This window comes from Perna viridis, chromosome 15 (assembly GCF_037379345.1).
Source record: "Perna viridis isolate PV_CMFRI_1.1 ecotype Kerala chromosome 15, ASM3737934v1, whole genome shotgun sequence".
NCBI classification, from domain to species: domain Eukaryota; kingdom Metazoa; phylum Mollusca; class Bivalvia; order Mytilida; family Mytilidae; genus Perna; species Perna viridis.
This window is the reverse complement of record NC_142459.1, coordinates 9,557,980-9,577,038: the sequence shown is the minus strand read 5'-3', so window position 1 is coordinate 9,577,038 and position 19,059 is coordinate 9,557,980. Positions and strand designations below refer to the sequence as shown.

General features: G+C 35.8%; 1 protein-coding gene and 1 pseudogene across 2 annotated transcripts; one reads left to right on the top strand and one right to left on the bottom strand.

The window, feature by feature from the left end:
* Positions 1-443: 443 nt before the first annotated feature.
* LOC148596862 (uncharacterized) lies at positions 444-2,006 on the top strand (annotated as a pseudogene).
* A 5,201-nt stretch (positions 2,007-7,207) lies between these two features.
* Positions 7,208-18,314, bottom strand: LOC148596861 (achacin-like). Of its 2 annotated transcripts, XM_088563345.1 has the most exons (7): positions 18,148-18,314; positions 16,044-16,238; positions 15,220-15,412; positions 12,488-12,583; positions 9,137-9,358; positions 8,515-8,629; positions 7,208-8,035 (listed from the first exon to the last, which is right to left on the bottom strand). In XM_088563345.1, exons 1-7 carry the CDS (start codon positions 18,242-18,244, stop codon positions 7,304-7,306), a joined length of 1,650 nt encoding a protein of 549 aa, XP_088419471.1. In that variant the 5' UTR covers positions 18,245-18,314; the 3' UTR covers positions 7,208-7,303. The 2 variants fall into 2 exon arrangements, with proteins under 2 accessions (XP_088419471.1, XP_088419472.1); XM_088563346.1 differs by lacking the exon at positions 9,137-9,358.
* Positions 18,315-19,059: the final 745 nt, after the last annotated feature.

Sequence of the window (19,059 nt, the reverse complement as noted above, 5' to 3'; positions counted from 1 at the left end):
ATACCATATAAAAGTATTACAGTAATTTTGCTGTTGCATTCTTTTAAGACGTCTAGATAACAATTTCCCCTCCCGATGAAACGATTTAGATTATTTTTCCTCTACGGTAAATTTCTGAATCAAATTTTCCGGACTTTTTTGTCTCATTCATTTCATAGGTTTAATTGGATGACGTCATGGGAAAAAACTCGGGAGTTTTCATAGTAGGAGATTAAATACCGAAACCGCACACGACAACAACAAAATGTCTTAGGGAATTTGGTTCGCTTCACTATATGTGGGAGATTGGATTAAGATAATCGACGAAAATGACGCAAAGGCTACGAAAGGAGTAATAGCCGGAGCTGTTCGAACATTCCCTGAATATATACAAGTGAATTTAATTTCAATTTAAATCACTAGAAGCTTTTAAGACCGCTGACTTGAGTGATGTTGCAAGGGTAATGAAGACGTTTTGCGGCGAAACTCGCAAAACGGATGGCCACTTGTATGCCCCTCAATCCTTAATGACTATTCGTATCGGCCTACGAAAACAATTCATCAAAACAAGAAAAGAGGACATTATAAATGATGCACGCTATGATGAGGCTAACGCAATATTCAAAGCTATGCTAGTTCATATCAAGTGAAGAAAAGGCTGTGGTAACCCATAAAGAACATAACACAACAGAGGATCCTTCAAAACTATGCGCATGAAAAATTTTCCCTTGATACTCCTTCGTCATAGCCGAAAAAATATTCTTTGAATACATGTGCTACTTTTGTAACAGAGGACGAGAAAATATCTGATGATTTTGATTTAAGGAAGGTTGCTAAAGTTCTGAAATACATCCGAGTGAAAGTTTCACGACAGACAAAAAATCACAGGGGGGCAATATGATGGACTCTGACAACAAAGGTGGTCGTATGTATGAAATTCTAGGTAACATGTTTAAACCTATATCACATCCATATATTATCCTGTCTCATGGATGGTTGATTCATTGTGATATCACATTTCACTTAGAAATGCTTGTATAGTACAAATTCTTAGTACCTGTATTAATGCTAAAATACGGAGACAATTTGTGTTTATAAAACAGAAAAAAAGGATAAGTGTCAAGGAGACCGCATAACATCTATGCATAAAGCAGAACAAAATAGAGGTCTCCATCAGACTTTCAACCAGGACAGAACTTCTGTGACTATTTCTAAATTATTACGTATAATACATGTACTTATAAAATTATACTCCTTCTATCTGATTGTTGTTAACATCAACTATATAATTAAACAACAATGTTATCTATTTTCCTGGCCAGAAAGAGATTTTACATAGTACTTTAGTAAGTTAACAGACAGAAAAGATTTCTAGTAACAACCAATGCCATTTGGAAATAAATGATTTACAGAGAAAATTTTGATGACTTATGGTATGAAAATAGTTCCGTTGGTAAGAACACCCTTGGAAATATGATGTCAAGGTTATGGATGAATGGTATTTATATCACTGTATAAGAAGTACCTGCATAAGAGAGTTCGACGAAGCCGGCAAAGAGACTCAGCACATAATTGGACTAAGCGGACATAAATCTGAAAATTCAGTCATACTGATCAAGACTGAGCGACAGTATGAAAAAACAAATTTCTGATGTTTTATCAAATCCAGTCAAGGACTTTGAAGTCCTGTGTCCACCAAAAATGCTTTAACTTCAAGTACTATTTCAAATGCTGTTATGGATCTTGAAGCAACTTCCGCTAATAATGATGGAAGAGACTTATTATCCGATTATATTGATTTTGGTGCTATATTCAGAGATATATCAAGTTTTGAAGCCAATCAATCAAATGTACAAAACACCTTTAATACTAATATGCCATCTAATTGTTTGAATTGTGCAGCACCTTAAACTTCAGGATTTACCAAAAAAAAAAATAATAATAACTCTACAGTACATTTCTATTTATACAAGTAATTATAGAACAACTCAAGTTATCAAGGAATGTGATAAAGCTAACCTTGCGAACGCTGTGATATTGTGTTTCATTGTCGTTTTTATTGTTCAGTTAATAGATTCATTATAGTGTATCCGTCTGCACCATGAACACTGATTTATTCAACGGGTCATAGTTTTCCTGTCCTCGTTTGTCTACCCCGGACTTAACTGTTTATGAGCAACTTGTCCTTGCTCCCTGTTTTTAGTGGAGTCCGAGTTTCTCATTTGCTGTTGTTACTTTGTATGTATGATTTTAGTTACTTTATGTTCTTTGTTGTGTATGTCTGTTTTCCATGTCTGGTCTTTGTCCCTGGATTGCATTCTATTGATTATCGCTATAACCTTGGTTCCGTTGATTACTCTTTCAGAAATTTTATATTTGTCACATGTATGCATCATAATATTGGTCGGGTCAATTTTAACAATTCTAATGAAAAAAACACGCACACAAACTGCATACCGGTAGTTTTGCAGTATAATAAAACACTTATTAACAGGATGTGAGGGTAATGCCGAGGACAATAGTCGGTAACTCGGGGACACTAAAGCTGATGTTACCCTCAAACCCAGTCAATAAGTGTATAATGTTGCAAATTTCGATATGATGTACATGTGTTTCAAGGGGTAAGCTTTCATCAGAATCGTTAGAATCAACCACATAGGATGATTTAAATCCAAATATTAAATTTATAAAACAATTACTCATAACCACAACTATTGAGATTGGAAGCCAAATCCATCACCGAAAGGTTCCACTATGTACAATACAAGGATTAAAGCCTTGGTGTGTAAGGCATTTTGAAATACACTTCAAATTTTGATAATGTGATAAATAAAGTCTGATTTAATTCGGGGTCAGACAAGTCTGATTAAAGGAGACGTGAAAAAATTTTTTTTTGCTTTATTAATTTGTTACACCTAATATTCATGACAAAATATCGGCAAAAATGTACCGTAGCTTCAGCCTTGGAATGATTCAAATACGTCGAAATCCCAAAACATGGCTAAACACCACATAGAACAGAGACTACATACATGGCTAAACGTGAACACATGAAACAGACTACATACATACACAATATAGCGAAGCAAACAAAAATTTTACACATAAAAACTGCATGAAGATAAGGTAAACAAGATGTCGCACACACACAAAGAGAACACTAACAATATAAACAGCCACAAAAACAGATGCTCTACAAGGGTAAGCATGTCCAGCTCCACCAGCGGCACCCGTCATATTAAAAGTGAGCATATCCTGGTATTAATCTAGCAACAACAAAAAATCACCTGTCACAATTACTATCATCATCATAAGGGCGAAATCATTCATTGGTGTTAGGGTTTCCCTGTCATAACTTGGTAATAGTTGACAAATATCCGATATTGACAAAATTAGATTTAGGTAACGATTGATTGATGGATTGTTGGGGTTTAACGCCCGAGCAGCAGTATTTCAGCTATATATCAAATACCAAAGCAGGGTTCTTTAACGTGGGAGGAACGTGGCATCTTTCCCAACACGGTGCACCACTATGGTTTGAGGTCAGGTTTTCCGTATTATAGCCTGACAACCCCAGGTGTACCCCATTCCACCACCTGGGGCACACATCCCAGTTGCTCTGTAGGCAGAGCGCCCAGCCCCCGGATAGGTTTTTGAGCACTATAACGCTGCTGCAGGCCTATTCTTTTGATACTCGGACCTGCACGGAGCTTTTGGTAACGAAAAAGCACCACCAAACATACGTCATTAACAATTATTTAAAAACAAACTGTCGAAATTTGATACAATGAAATACCGTTGATGAAACCATGTAAAAATGAAACAACGAGCCCGAAGGACGAGTGACTTCTTTTTTACGAATCAACAGCATTTCGTTGTTTCTGTTACTTAAGCTATTGCCTTGTCTTCCAATTAGACTATTTGTGTAACTCAAGTGAGCAAAATTTGGGTGTATATTGGGTATTTTCAACATTAAAATAAAGACGTTTAGAGTTGAACCATGACTTATATCAGCTTTGATTCATATCAAGATGTAGATAATTATGTGAATAGTTGACGATACGGAAGTCCGTTGACAATTATGACCTGACACTAGAGCCAGATCGGCAGTTCGACATTTTTTTAAGTTTCCGATCTTCATTTTCTCACAATATTGTTGTCTAATGAAAATGTAATAATATTGTTATGAGTATACTGCTACTATCAAATGCCTTTTAAGCATATTGTAATATACTTTATATGTATCAAGGCACAAGTTTTCTCCATGCTAGTTTAACAGTTCACTTGCTTATTGGGTGAATTTATCTCACATATTTTGTTTCTTCTTATTTGTGATCAATAATTGTGTGTGCTTTTCTAAAGACAATTAACATGATGCATGTAAACGTATCTAGTTCATCTAAACATTAATTCCCAATTTTTTATGTTTTGGTAAGAGTTTTCAATTCATTGTATCATTTCAACAAAGTGTATTTTTATTCCAATCCAATATTTTTCCCAACTTAAATTTTTGTCCTTTGGCATGGCATTTTGCACTAAAAGTAATACTTCTAAATTAGAAAAAATACAAGAGAGAACATTCCGGTTTATGTATGAAGATTATGAGCGTACATATGATGAACTATTAGATAAAGCTAAACTACCATCGATTAAGATCAGAAGGATGCGTAGAGTGTTTCAAGATATTCTGTCATCACCATGTTTACAAGATCTTATTATTTATTTGCTTTTTTTTTACTCAAATTATAATATTAGATATTCAATATTATAGATATACCAAGAGTACGAACAAATGCCTATGATAAGAACTCTATCTGATGAGTTTAAAAAAATATAAAATTTTAATGAATTTAAAAATATAAAATCTTGGGATGGATAGAACTGTAATGTACGGCATGTGCTGACACCATCTAGGTAATTCCAATTATGTATAATTTTATTTTTCTTTAATGCTTTTGCATTTCTTTTTGTCATCTTAGTTTTAGTTGCTTTTAGTTCTAGTGCTGCTCATTCATCTGCTTTTTTTTTTAGATTGCCAGCTCTTATCATATATGTATCTTGTATTATTTAGTTGCATGATTTGTTCTTATATTATGTCGGTCAAAAGCTCAATGGAGCTTACTTTTATTATTATGTATTATTTATTTATTTATGTGCGTATATAAGTCTCTGTTTCATGTGTTCACGTTTAGCCATGTTTAGGGATTTTGACGTATTTAAATCAACCCACTGCTGACTCTCCGGAATGTTTTTTGCCGCTGTTTTATCATATATATTTGGTGTAACAAATCAATAAAGCAAAAAATTAGAAAATCTGATCATTGAGCCAGAAGTATATCAAATTTTATTTATCATATTTATCAAAATGTGCAGTACTACAAATTTCAAAATGCCTTTAAAACCGAGGCTTTATTCCTCGACTTGTACATGCAGAGCCTCAAAGTATGGAGCTGGAAACTTGCAACATATATGGTAGGTAATTTTTGTATTTAATAAATTTTATATGCAGTGTTAGTCCTTGGGCTGGAAAGGTAAGACACAATATAAATGTGTTTGAATATACAAAAGCTTGTTTGAACTAGGGAAAGAAATCCCCATTACAGGCGAAATGCAAGAAAATATGAAATTCCGAAAATTCCCCTGTTTATGAAAAACTCATTATTGTCACATTGAAATTGAAAATGCTGTTTGGTTTGTTTGTTTGTTTGGGTTTAACGTCCGAGCAGCAATATTTCAGCTATATTCAGACGATGAACATGAAATTGATGATAAAATGAACATGAAATGATGATGAAATGAAAAAGGGATGGGCCACAAAGACAATGGGGGTCGACAAATTTTGATTGCCACTGGAAATAGGGAGAGGTGGGTAGGGTCGGGCAATTTAGCCACCTGTGGCGGAGCCCTATGGTTCCTACTCCGGAAGAATACCACAGTAGGGTTCTTTAACGTGCGAGGAACGTGGCATCATTCCCAACACGGTGCACCACTATGGTTTTCGGTCAGGTTTTCCGTATTATAGCCTGACACCCCAGCATGTAACACGCCAGGGGTACCCCATTCCACCACCTGGGGCACACATCCAAGTTGCTCTGTGGGCAGAGCGCCTAGCCCCCGGCTAGGTTTCTGAGCACTAAGTAGTCGCCTTTTACGTCAAGCTTAGCTGACCTGCACGGGGTAAATTGAAATTGCGCCCTGCAATGAGAAGACATGTTGGATATATCGATAACTAAAACAATAGTGCCCAACATGTCTATTGTACACCGTTTATATGTCAAAAATTAACATTTCTGTTCATGTTGTGGTATTTTTTTCATGGGTAGGGGTGGCAATTTTTTTTACCTAACTTGACTTGAAAAGTTCAAATATTTATTACTTCCGCTCAGTTGGAAGCTAAGACACTATATTAATGTACTGTATTAAACAAGAGCTTGTTTAATCTACGGTATTCTGAAGAAATTCTGAAATTCGTAAAATTACCCTTTTACGATTTCACAGTAATTATAACCCATATAGGAAAAACGCCTGAATTTACCAGAAATAATGGGTACATCATTATTTTAATCATGAATGTCTAAAATACGAGTTTTACGTGTCAGTATAAGAATTCTGTTTGATACTGAGACCAGTTTTCTAGGGGTAATTAGATTTGGACTTTTTTCTTATTTGAAATAAACAAAAATCCCAGGTTTGGAGCACTGATTCGACGCTGATAGTCGTTTTCAAATTTGATTACCTTACTCATGTTCCTTTATAACTGAATTATATTTAAAACAATTCAATACTTTCTTTGTTTTAATCATTTTGGACAAACTGAATGGATTTAACCTCTTTTGTTCTATAGTTGCTATGGAAATGGAAAAGAGAAAACAAAAAAGTCAGCTTTAAAATTAGAAAAGAGCTTTTTGTACATAACATGGCATTGGTGATTTTATGCTCCCACTTTGCAGTGGAATCCGAGTTGCTCATTTAGTTATGTTACTTTCTTTCTTTCTTTTTGTTTTATTTTATGTTTTTTTTGTGTGTTTCGGTTTTCCATGTCTGGTCTTTGTCACTGAATTACATTCTTTTTATTTCATTACTTACTCTTTATAAAATTAGTAAATTCACCTTGCAATTCAAGTCAGGAAATCAAAATTTCAATGAACGTGGGCAATAAATAATTGATTGATTCATTGATTGATTGTTGGGGTTTAACGCCTGAGCAATACATAATTGAAAACGCCACTTCGACAATGGTTCTCCTTAACTAATTTACAATACAAATTATATTTTATTTCGGACAAGAAAAAAACAAATATAGCTTTTATGGTTTATCTGAGAATCATATGTGATGGATCTGTGTAGCAGTTGGGTAAATCCATTCAGTATTCATTCCAAGATGCGGCATCGCTAATTCCACTGACTGTAAAGCTCCTTCAGACCAGGCGGACGTTGCCCTTGAGTTAAAAGCGTTGGAAACAATAAAAACATCATCTAATTCTGATGGTTTGGTCAGAGCTTTTTCTATTTCTGTCAAGTTATAACCAGGCTTATGAATTTGCCAACCCCCGCCGAAGGGGTAACCATCCCAAAGTCCAATAACTCCGCTTATCGGTGAAGGCATTTTAAAATTTTGTATTTTGTAAAGTTGAGACAAATGCTTGTTGGTTAGGTAATGAATTTCAGGACTTGATACATTATATAAAACTTTAAGATTGTTGCAATTTGATGATGACATCTGTCTCTGGATTATTTCTCTCCATAGGACAGGAGCGACATCTGTATAGCTCGCCAACAGAACAGAGACTGGTGAATTTGCCATTGATGTTCCAAATCCATACGTTTGCGTAAGAGGCGTATCGGATATCGAGTAAATGTTGTATATTGGTGAACGTTCCCACCATGCCGTCTGATATGTGTAAAATATCTTTATAGCGGGAACATCTTCAACGGCATTTCTCACAATGTCTTTAATTTTAGGTTGCTGCACACCTGACCAGTCCAGTTTCTCCAACGACATTCTGTTGGTAGCCAGTACAACTTTTCTAGCACAACGTACCTTCTTTGGAACTCCCTGTTAATTCATACTATTAACGATTAATATAAGGTAGTCATTTTATGTGTAATTATAAAAGAGACTCGGGTCTTCTTTTGAAAATCTGTGGACCTGTCACTATTTAAATCATTTGACGTCTAACCCACAGAACACGGAAAGTTCGTTTAAGGATCTGTCATTCGAATTTAATGGGAGGGGGGCTAGGATCAAATTTGAAATCAAAAGGCAGGACAGCCAATAAGAAAAAATAAAAAAAACAGGATCTATATCGTCCTACTATTGTTTTGTTTAAATGTAGAGAAAAAAGACAGGACCTTATTTTCTCAATTAAAAGGCAAGTAAATTTAATCCTAGCCGCCAAAAACATTTAAAGGACGCTCCCTGGGCTGATGATCACGCTCGAAAATTGAACGTATTAGGAAGGGCATGGAATGCACATATAAGGTCAAAATATGTACTGTATCATTAAATAGATTAAAACAAGTAAATATTTTAACCTGTTTAACCTTTGTATATCCGTCTATTGACTGTGTCGGTTCAAAGAAGAGAGTATAGACTCCGTTTCGTCGTCTTCTGATTGATTGTAAATGGTGATTCATTCTCATCTTGTGTCTAGAAATGATTTCAACAATAACAAGGAGTAAAACAGAATTGACAACAGCAAAATAAAAATCAGACGTTAAATACCTTCCCAGGCAAATTACCCCCTTTTGATGTACTACGCAATAAGTAGTTCTGTCTTAAAACGCGAATATTTCCAACAGGCGTGATCACTTCTTTAAATTTTTTCCAGTTAATTATACAAATTTACACCAAAAAATATATATATATATATATAAACTGTTGCCTATTTCAAAAAATGAAAAAAAATCTTGTAACATCTACTTTCTGTTCTGATGATCAGCAAACCAGAATTCATCTTTTATGATTTTGAAAGCATTATTGAAAAGAAAAAAAACGAGAATCCCTAAAAGGTCATCAAAAAATAGAACGGAGTATTGTTAGATCTTACACGCAGTGACTTTGATATGTCTAATTTCAATTAGACTGAGCATAACAGGTAAGTAAAATGTTTTAAAAGCAAACTAATTCTGCACATGAGATAATATATCTTATTACCGTGGGCTTGCTTTAAGAAATTGGTCAATTAGTGTTGCTGGTACAGAATTAAAACCTGAAGCGACTGTTAACACCTCTTGTTTAGGTACAGATTTCTCGGGTGGCCCTGCTAATATTGTGTATATGGCATTATCCTTCTCCGTAGATCTTGGGAAACCACTAGTATCTAATATGTAGCGGATGGATTCTTGGCTTCTTGTTTTGTGGAGCATGGAAAGGGTGCTGGAAATATTTTCATTGAATGATTGATTGATTCTGGTTGAAAGTTCTATTTCGCATATTTCATACATTTTAGGATAAGAAAGCTTGGTCAATCGAACGGACTGTGCTTTGTGCCAGTACAACACGCTGAGCTGAATATTTTATTTTGTAAGCTTACAGAAGACGCAAGCGACAGTAGGGTATGTCACTCATTTTGGACATGCCCCGTGCAGGTCCGGGTGTTAAAAGAATAGGCATGTAGCAGCGCTAAGCTTGTCGTATAAGGCGACTAAATAGTGCTCAGAAACCTAGCCGGGGGCTAGGGCGCTCTGCCCACAGAGCAACTGGGATGTGTGCCCCAGGTGGTGGAATGGGGTACCCCTGGCATGTTAAATGCTGGGGTTGTCAGGCTATAATACGGAAAACCTGACCGCAAACCATAGTGGTGCACCGTGTTGGGAAAGATGCCACGTTCCTCGCACGTTAAAGAACCCTACAGTGGTCTTCTCCCGGAGTAGGAACCATAGGGCTCCGCCACTGGAGGCTAAATTGCCCGACCCTACCCACCTCTCCCTATTTCCAGTGGCAATCAAAATTTGTCGACCCCATTGTCCTTGTGTCCCATCCCTTTTTCATTTCATCATCATTTCATGTTCATTTTATCATCAATCTCATGTTCAACGTCTGAATATAGCTGAAATACTGCTGCTCGGACGTTAAACCCCAACAACAAACAAAACATTTTGGACATCATACTCAAACTTCCGGCTAACCATATGTCATACGGTGCGCCTGACTACCAATTTAAAAATCTTTGTTATGACTCAGCTGCGGATCGAACATACGACTTCCACACTTCAGGCGAACACACTGCATAAATACCACGAAGACAGTAATTTTAAACATAATTTTGAAGACAGGCGCTAACTCCTTGGTTAAACAATTATAATACAGTACTTGATATCATATACAAAGCCTTTGTCAAAATATCAAGTAATCTGTAATCTGTAGTGGTTGTTGCAGAGAAAACTGTTACGAAAAGTTGATATTATTGTTTGTTTGTTTGTTTGTTGGGGTTTAACGTCCGAGCAGCAATATTTCAGCTATATTCAGACAATGAACATGAAATGAAAAAAAAGGATAGGTCACAAGGATAATAGCGTCGACAAATTTTGATTGCCACTGGAAAAAGGGGGGATGGGTAAGATCGGGCAATTTAGCCTCCTGTGGCGGAGCGCAAAGGTTCCTACTCCTATCGAATACCACAGCAGGGTTCTTTAACGGGCGAGGAACGTGGCATCTTTCCCAACACGGTGCACCACTATGGTTTGCGGTCAGGTTTTCCGTATTATAGCCTGACAATCCCAGCATGTAACACGCCAGGGGTACCCCATTCCACCACCTGGGGCACACATCCCAGTTGCTCTGTGGGCAGAGCGCCTAACCCCCGGCTAGGTTTCTGAGCACTATTTAGTCGCCTTATACGACAAGCTTAGCGCTGCTGCAGGCCTATTCTTTCAACACCCGGACCTGCACGGGGCTATATTACCCAGAGTGAAGTGTTTAAGATACTTTGTACTCTAGATAAAAAGGGGGATAAAATAAAATATATAATCAAACTAATTATTTAAGATTGATTGATTGATTGATTGTTATCTTTTAATGCCGTTTCGGCGACTAGGGCCATATCAAGGCAAGAACATTGAATGAAATGGAAATATTAAAAGCAAGATCAAAGTCTCTTCATAAAATAATGAAATTAAAACAAGCAGCTATTCACATATAAAAAGGTACATAAAAGGTGAACCTAAGACATACAATACTTATAGAAACATAAATTCGATAAAACATTTAAAATATTGAAAAACTAAGGAAGGTATCAAATTTAGATTTTATTAAATAAACCGATGTCCCGCAAGAAATCGATGATGTTTTTAGATGAAACGGTCTTGAACAAATCAAACATATTGGCGCAGTCAAAATAATTTTGCCTGGTGTTGGCAAAATCCACACAATCTAGAAGAACATGTTTGATAGAGAAAGGGCAATCACATGGGATACACTCAGGTGGAGGATCACCAACAAGCAAATGGCCATGTGTAAATCTAGAATGTCCAATGCGGCATCTAGTCATGACCACGTGCTCTTTGCGATTGCCCGACCCGGATTGATGAACGCCTAGATCAGGTTTTATGCAATTGAGTTTGTTGTGTTCAAGACCGTCCCATCGGTCCTGCCACATCTTTAAAATATATTTCCTTATTAAAGGTTTAAAATCGGTGTATGGCAAACTAACGTCCTTTATTATTTCATTTAATGCCTTCTTGGCAACCCTGTCAATATTAGTTAATAATTATAATTATTATTTAAGAAGCAAATTAAGTGCACGTTGGTGTTCCGAAGGGCATTACCTAGGGGTACTTCGTCCCCCAATATTTCAAGTATAGTATCTGATGTGTATTTCTGTCGATTTGGGTGGTCCCTCATATCCAAACAATCTATAGAATTATATAAGTGGTCCAAGCGACGACAACAAATGTCAGTGAAAAAATGTTTGGAACCCTATGGAATCAATAATTAGAAGGCTGTTGGCATATGATAGCCATATTATTATCATATGATTCATATGCTATTTTTGCCGTTTCATATGATGATCAAACATATGATTATTATATCATGCTCTGTTTATATGTTACAAACGGCAAATAAAAAAAAAACAATTTTACAGATTAAGACTACATTAAAAAGGAAATATATTGCAGTGCTAATGTTTCAATGGTTCGGTCTTTTTTATACAAGTCAGGCTTTTTTTCGATATTTTGAACGATACTGCAACTCAAACAGGTAACTTTAAAAACAAAATGATCGCTGTGTATTATATTGTTGTTAATGACACATCAACTCTCCCATTTGATAGCACAAATATATTGACATTGAATTGAATCAAATTCTAAGGAAGTTAAAAATGGGAATATATCATAGAAATTATGTAAGTTTTATCAAATTCACGCATTTTGTGGTGTAGGGGGAGTAACGGATAATAGTAGCGGAGGGAAGAAGTATAGAGACGGAAGGAACTTTGGACAGACGGACGGAGGGACATCCCTAACACTATATATCCCCATTCAAGGTGGGAATATATCAAACTACCTCTGTCTGTACAAATGAACGTCATCTTTAGTCTTTATATCGTATTGTTGTGGGTTTACAATGTCATCAATGTTAGTTCCATGTTTAAATGTTTCCCTGAAAATAAAAAAAAATGTTTGGGTTTCACAATGTTGTACATTGCAAATCGAATCAACATTTGTATTTACCTCAATTTGTTACTTTTATATTGTAGATTCATCGATGTATTATATTGAACAATAATAACAGCCTTTTTGATTCATTTCCGTGCACTTTTACTTCCTAAGGTTCCTACAAAATTAAGTAATGAGGCATCTGATGACGAGGAGAAAACCTAATACAGCAGGTACCTGAAACATCCAGAAAACTTTCTTCTTTAATTACATTTCAAAGTTTACCATCATATTTAGTATGTCTGTCTTTGTATAAAATCAATATTTTCACTGCATTTAAAACTTTCATTATTAAGTTTTACAAAATATGTTTGTTTGTTTGTTGTTGTTTAACGTCCGAGCAGCAATATTTCAGCTATATTCAGACGATGAACATGAAACTGATGATAAAATGAACATGAAATGATGATGAAATGAAAAAGGGATGGGACACAAGGACAATGGGGACGGCAAATTTTGATTGCCACTGGAAATAGGGAGAGGTGGGTAGGGTCGGGCAATTTAGCCTCCTGTGGCGGAGCCCTATGGTTCGTACTCCGGGAGAATACCACAGTAGGTTTCTTTAACGTGCGAGGAACGTGGCATCTTTCCCAAAACAGTGCACCACTATGGTTTGCGGTCAGGTTTTCCGTGTTATAGCCAGACAACCCCAGCATGTGACACGCCAGGGGTACCCCATTCCACCACCTGGGGCACACATCCCAGTTGCTCTGTGGGCAGAGCGCCCTGGCCCCCGGCTAGGGTTCTGAGCACTATTTAGCCGCCTTTTACGACAAGCTTAGTGCTTCCGCAGGCCTATTCATTTAACACCCGGGCCTGCACGGGGTAGTTTCACAAAATAAAACCGAGACAAATTTGTGTACGGAACACATGACACATTGCATCACCATAAAAAATCTAGGATTTTCCAGGACTTCTAGAAAGTCTGGCGTGGCAGCGGAACAAGTGAAAAGATCATTTAGGAGAAAAATAAACGCAAGTGTTTCAATTGAGACGAATGTAGACGTTAAGTATCAATAGCCTGTGGCTTTTTGTAAACATATTCTTCTATAAACTACTCAGTGGAGGGCCGAACGTAATGCAAAGGTGGCCCTATCCGCCAACAAATGTTTTTAGTTTTTTAACTTAAAGAAACATTTTTCACGTTTCTTATATAATCCTTTCTATTCCAATAAAGAAATAACTTACTCGGGGAAGTTAATTTTCGTTGAAAAAATATTTGATAAATAAATTTGATATATGGCCTTTTTAATATTGCCATTGTTATGAGATCGAAGGATATCATTCGAGGCATGATAACAAGGGCAATATTTCTCACATATTCTTACATCGATAATATATTTTTCCAACTTTTCTGTTGACAAAAAAATATGTAAAAGGCAAATGAAAACAAAGATGTGTATGGTCTTAACTGTTGATTCTCCGTGATTCTGTTGCATTTGATTTTGCTTAATACTTATATGATCTTATATAAGCATAGGTCTCCATTAAGACAACACGGCTAATTTCCCATAAAACATTACGTCAAATAGACTGTGACGTCGTCGAAAAGTTATTTAAAAGTTTGACGGAAGTGACGTCAGTAAAGCTCACAAAAAGGCTGATTACAGGCTATCTGTCGTCTTTTTTTTTGGTTTTTTTTTTGCCTTAGGTAGAGATAATATACATAAAACAATGATTTTGTTACAAAAGCAGAAATGTGTATTATTTTAATAAAATATGTAATATTTTAATTAATTACTTACATCTGCAAGTTTAACAATTATTTCATTGCTCCGCATTTTCCATATTGGCTCGTATATCAACACAAGACATCAATATCCATTTGTTTGTTTGTTTGTTGGGGTTTAACGTCCGAGCAGCAATATTTCAGCTATATTCAGACAATGAACATGAAATGGATGATAAAATGAACATGAAATGATAAAAAAAGGATGGGTCACAAGGACAACAGGGTCGACAAATTTTGATTGCCACTAGAAAAAGGGGGATGGGTAAGGTCGGGCAATTTAGCCTCCTGTGCCTGTGGCGGAGCGCAAAGGTTCCTACTCCTATCGAATACCACAGCAGGGTTCTTTAATGTGCGAGGAACGTGGCATCTTTCCCAACACGGTGCACCACTATGGTTTGCGGTCAGGTTTTCCGTATTATAGCCTGACAACCCCAGCATGTAACATGCCAGGGGTACCCCATTCCACCACCTGGGGCACACATCCCAGTTGCTCTGTGGGCAGAGCGCCTAACCCCCGGCTAGGTTTCTGAGCACTATTTAGTCGCCTTTCACGACAAGCTTAGCGCCATCAATATACAGCTTGAGAGTTCTTCTCGAGTGCTATATTGGTCAAGGCTTAATTAAAGGGACAGTTTGGAACAGTACAATTCACAATCTTTTGTAATCGCATATTTGATTTAAATGGCCTCAATCAGAACGTCATTTTTAGCATGCAAAAACTTGCGTAACCATCAAAGCCGATATCGGCTTGCAACTTCCGGCGTTATAAAATGACAAAAACGTGCATATCAATTCCAAATATGTTATCATACGATGTATTTAATTAAAATGAATTCTATAATACTAACCAGTTCAATATGTCGACGTGCTTCTTCTCATTATCAAGAAGATTGTAAGGAGTATCACTGCCACCAAGATCACTGTATTTCAAATGCTTCCCTCGTAAATAAACTAACGTGTCAGAAGACGGACCTTTACCTAGCTTGAATTTTCGAACAGACAGACCAAGCTTACGAATTAAGTTATGCAGAATTGGATGTTCTGTGAATACACGTATTTGAAATAAAATGTATTAGTTGTTCTATTTTACTTTAATTTTGATTGATGGTAATTTCACATATTTACTTGTTAAGGTGTGTTTTTATGTCCTTTTCACTTATTGTATGTTATCTTTTCTTCCATAATTTCATTTTTTCTTTTTCAACATAAAACAGTTAAGACTTATGTTAATACATATCAGAATATCATTCATCTTAAGCACGAAAAAAGACTGAAACGTGTTATTAATACAGTATTATAGTCTATGCAATTAACAAAAACAAATCAATTGTAAATCACTGAAAAAAAACCATAAAAAAATGTTTAGAGTGTGATACATGAAGGGGAGGACGAGATACATTTCTCCTTTCCCCATATTCTATCTCTCTTCTCCCCTTGTCTCCTTTGCCATGTTCGCTGTCCCATATATGGAATATACAATTGTTTAACCACATTGTTGTAAAATTTGTGTATACGCTAATTTTATGATTCTAATATTCTGAAATTTGTCTTTATGCAGTGCTTCTTTTGTGATCATAAAAAATATACATTCATTCACTTAATGATGTGCTTTGTTTATCTAGAATGTCGTTGAATTGACAATATTTCGTTTTTATTAAACAACATTATTTACCGTTAGGCATATATCTCATTGCTCCCAATTCAACATTTATATCAGCGGCCTCTGGAAATTTGTAAGTATATAACCTCCCGCCAATCCGATCTGAGTACTCGTATACTGTTACACTCTTCCCGAGATTCCTAAGCTTCCATGCGGTGTATGTTCCAGCAATGCCTGCTCCAATAATCGCAATATCGTCACATTGCTCTTAAAACATGGTAGAAAAAAACGAAGGTTAAGTTTAACCATGTAGAAACCCTTATATGTATTCTGGAAGAAATAATTTTCCATTTTTTTCCCGAATAATAAAAACCAATTTGATGTAGTTTGATTATTAAAAAAAATCATCTGTTTTGTATTTGCAAACAACGTCAAGTGAAATATGTCTAAAGCGAACATCTTTGTGACTTTGTTGAAGATTGGTTCTATTTAGTCCCGTATTCAATTTACAACATCAAAGTTCATCTAAAGGGACTCAAACCGTGTTTGGTTTAGACAGGTTATATGACTATTTGGGGGTTTGTTCAGACAGTTTTCACTAAAGATTGTGTTTGTTTGTTGTATCAATTGCAACTTGTACACAACATATACATTACATCGTCATTAAGTTTTTTTTTCAACGGATGTTTCTAATTTTTAAAACGAACTGACTCGAAATCAAAAGGTGATTGTGAAGGATTATTTGAACCGCACTCTGCTTATCAATATTCACGTTAATGCTGCCATAATACCAAAATTATTTTGTCTTTGCTCGTCAAGGGAATCAATCAAATTATATACCTCATGTTCAGTAATAAATCAAAAAGTCAGTTAGTTTACGATTATTTGTACCGCAAACTGCGTACCAATATTAAATCCAATGCCGCCATAATGCCAAAATTACTTTTTCTTCGCTCATCAAGGGAATCAATCAAATTATATACCTCATGTTCAGTAATAAATCAAAAAGTCAGTTAGTTTAGGATTATTTGTACCGTAAACTGCGTACCAATATTAACTTCAATGCCGCCATAATGCCAAAATTACCTTTTCCTTGCTCTTCAAGGGAATTAATCAATAAGAAAACGTGTTACAAATCAATAACTGACGTTCAGTAATAAGTTCAGATTAAACACCTATCATGAATTTTGTACTTCTCTATTAACATACCCTGTCCTCTACGATAATAACCGCCCGGGTATACTGTAACGGTAGCACAGAATACCAACGATATAAACCCTTATCATGAATTTTGTAAAGCCTACATATTTTTATTTTTGATTTTTTTTTAAATGTTATAGCTAACAGAAATTAACATGTAAACCTTCATATAACCCATGCTCCTATGTGATAAAAATAAGAGTGGACGGTAAAATTCAAAAGTAAGGGAAATAACTCTGTAAATCACACTAAAATTCAATAAAAACGATTAGTTTTTCCGTGTGAAAACAGACAGACAGATTTAAATAAATGATTTTGCATTGCATGAAATAGACCTAAAAAGCATCTATATACCAAAAAAAAAGCCTTTTTTGAGGTTTATCACATTTTACAGAATTGGCATGATTCTTAAAAAGACTGCTATTGACTTTGTTTGTTTGTTGGGGTTTAACGTCCAAGCAGCAATATTTCAGCTATATTCAGACGATGAACATGAAATGGATGATAAAATGAACATGAAATGAAAAAAAAAATGGGTCACAAGGATAATAGGGTCGACAAATATTGATCGCCACTGGAAAAAGGCGAGTGGGTAAGGTCGGGCAATTTAGCCTCCTGTGACTGCTATTGATAACGAACTGATTCAAAATCAAAAAGTCAGTTTGTTTAGGGTTATTTGTACCGCGAACTGCGTACCGATATTGACGCTAATGTCATAATATCAAAAATATCAAAAATAATATCAAAATTACTTTTCTTGCTCATCAATCAGAGAACCAATCCTTATTACAAATCAAGTTATATACCTGATGTTCAGTAATAAGTTCAGATTGTACGCCTATCATGAATTTTGTACGTCTCTATTTACATACCTTGTCCTCTACGATAATAACCGTCCGGGTATGCTGTAACGGTAGCACATAATACCAACGATATAAACGCATATCATGAATTTTGTACTTCTCTATTAACATACCTTGTCCTCTACGATAATAACCGTCCGGGTATGCTGTAACGGTAGCACATAATACCAACCATATTTTCAGGTACAAAGGAAGCAACAATGGGTTCATTTTCACCACCTTTTAATGGTAAAATTTATCTATAGCTTAATATATGTAATAAAGTCATCCAACACGTAGAGAGATCCGGTATAAAATAAACTTATGATATATATATGGATGTTATCTGTCAGAATTTATTTTTTCCGTAATTAGTTTCAAGTTAATAACATAACATAAAGTAAAACATCACAAACAATACGAATAATGAATACTGAGTTGCATGTCAGACGTAGATTGATTGATTGTTGGGGTTTAACGCCCGAGCAGCGATATTTCAGCTATATTCTGGCGATGAACATCAAATGGATGATAAAATGGGCATGAAATGTTGATGAAATGATTGTTTGTTTGTTTGTTGGGGTTTAACAAACCACTGGAAATAGGGAGAGGTGGGTAGGGTCGGGCAATTTTGCCTCCTTTGGCGGATTGTTTGTTTGTTGGGGTTTAACGTCAGCAATATTTCAGCTATATTCAGACAATGAACATGAAATGGATGATATAATGAACATGAAATGAAAAAAAAGGATGGGTCAAAAGGATAATAGGGTCGACAAATTTTGATTTCCACTGGAAAAAGGGGGGATGGGTAAGATCGGGCATTTTAGCCTCCTGGAGGGGTTTTGCTTTCATGTTTTCGATATATCTCGACATAAATAGGATTAATGACACAGTCGTAGGCAGGGCTATCTGGATAGGTCATAAGTTTACTTACATATTGAAGACCTAATTTCAAATGTCTGTCTCCAAGGGATGGTTCATTTGCCTCGGCATAAAGACTCTCAGTAGGAGAGGGTCTGAAGGCACCAAGGCAAAGTCATTTGCCT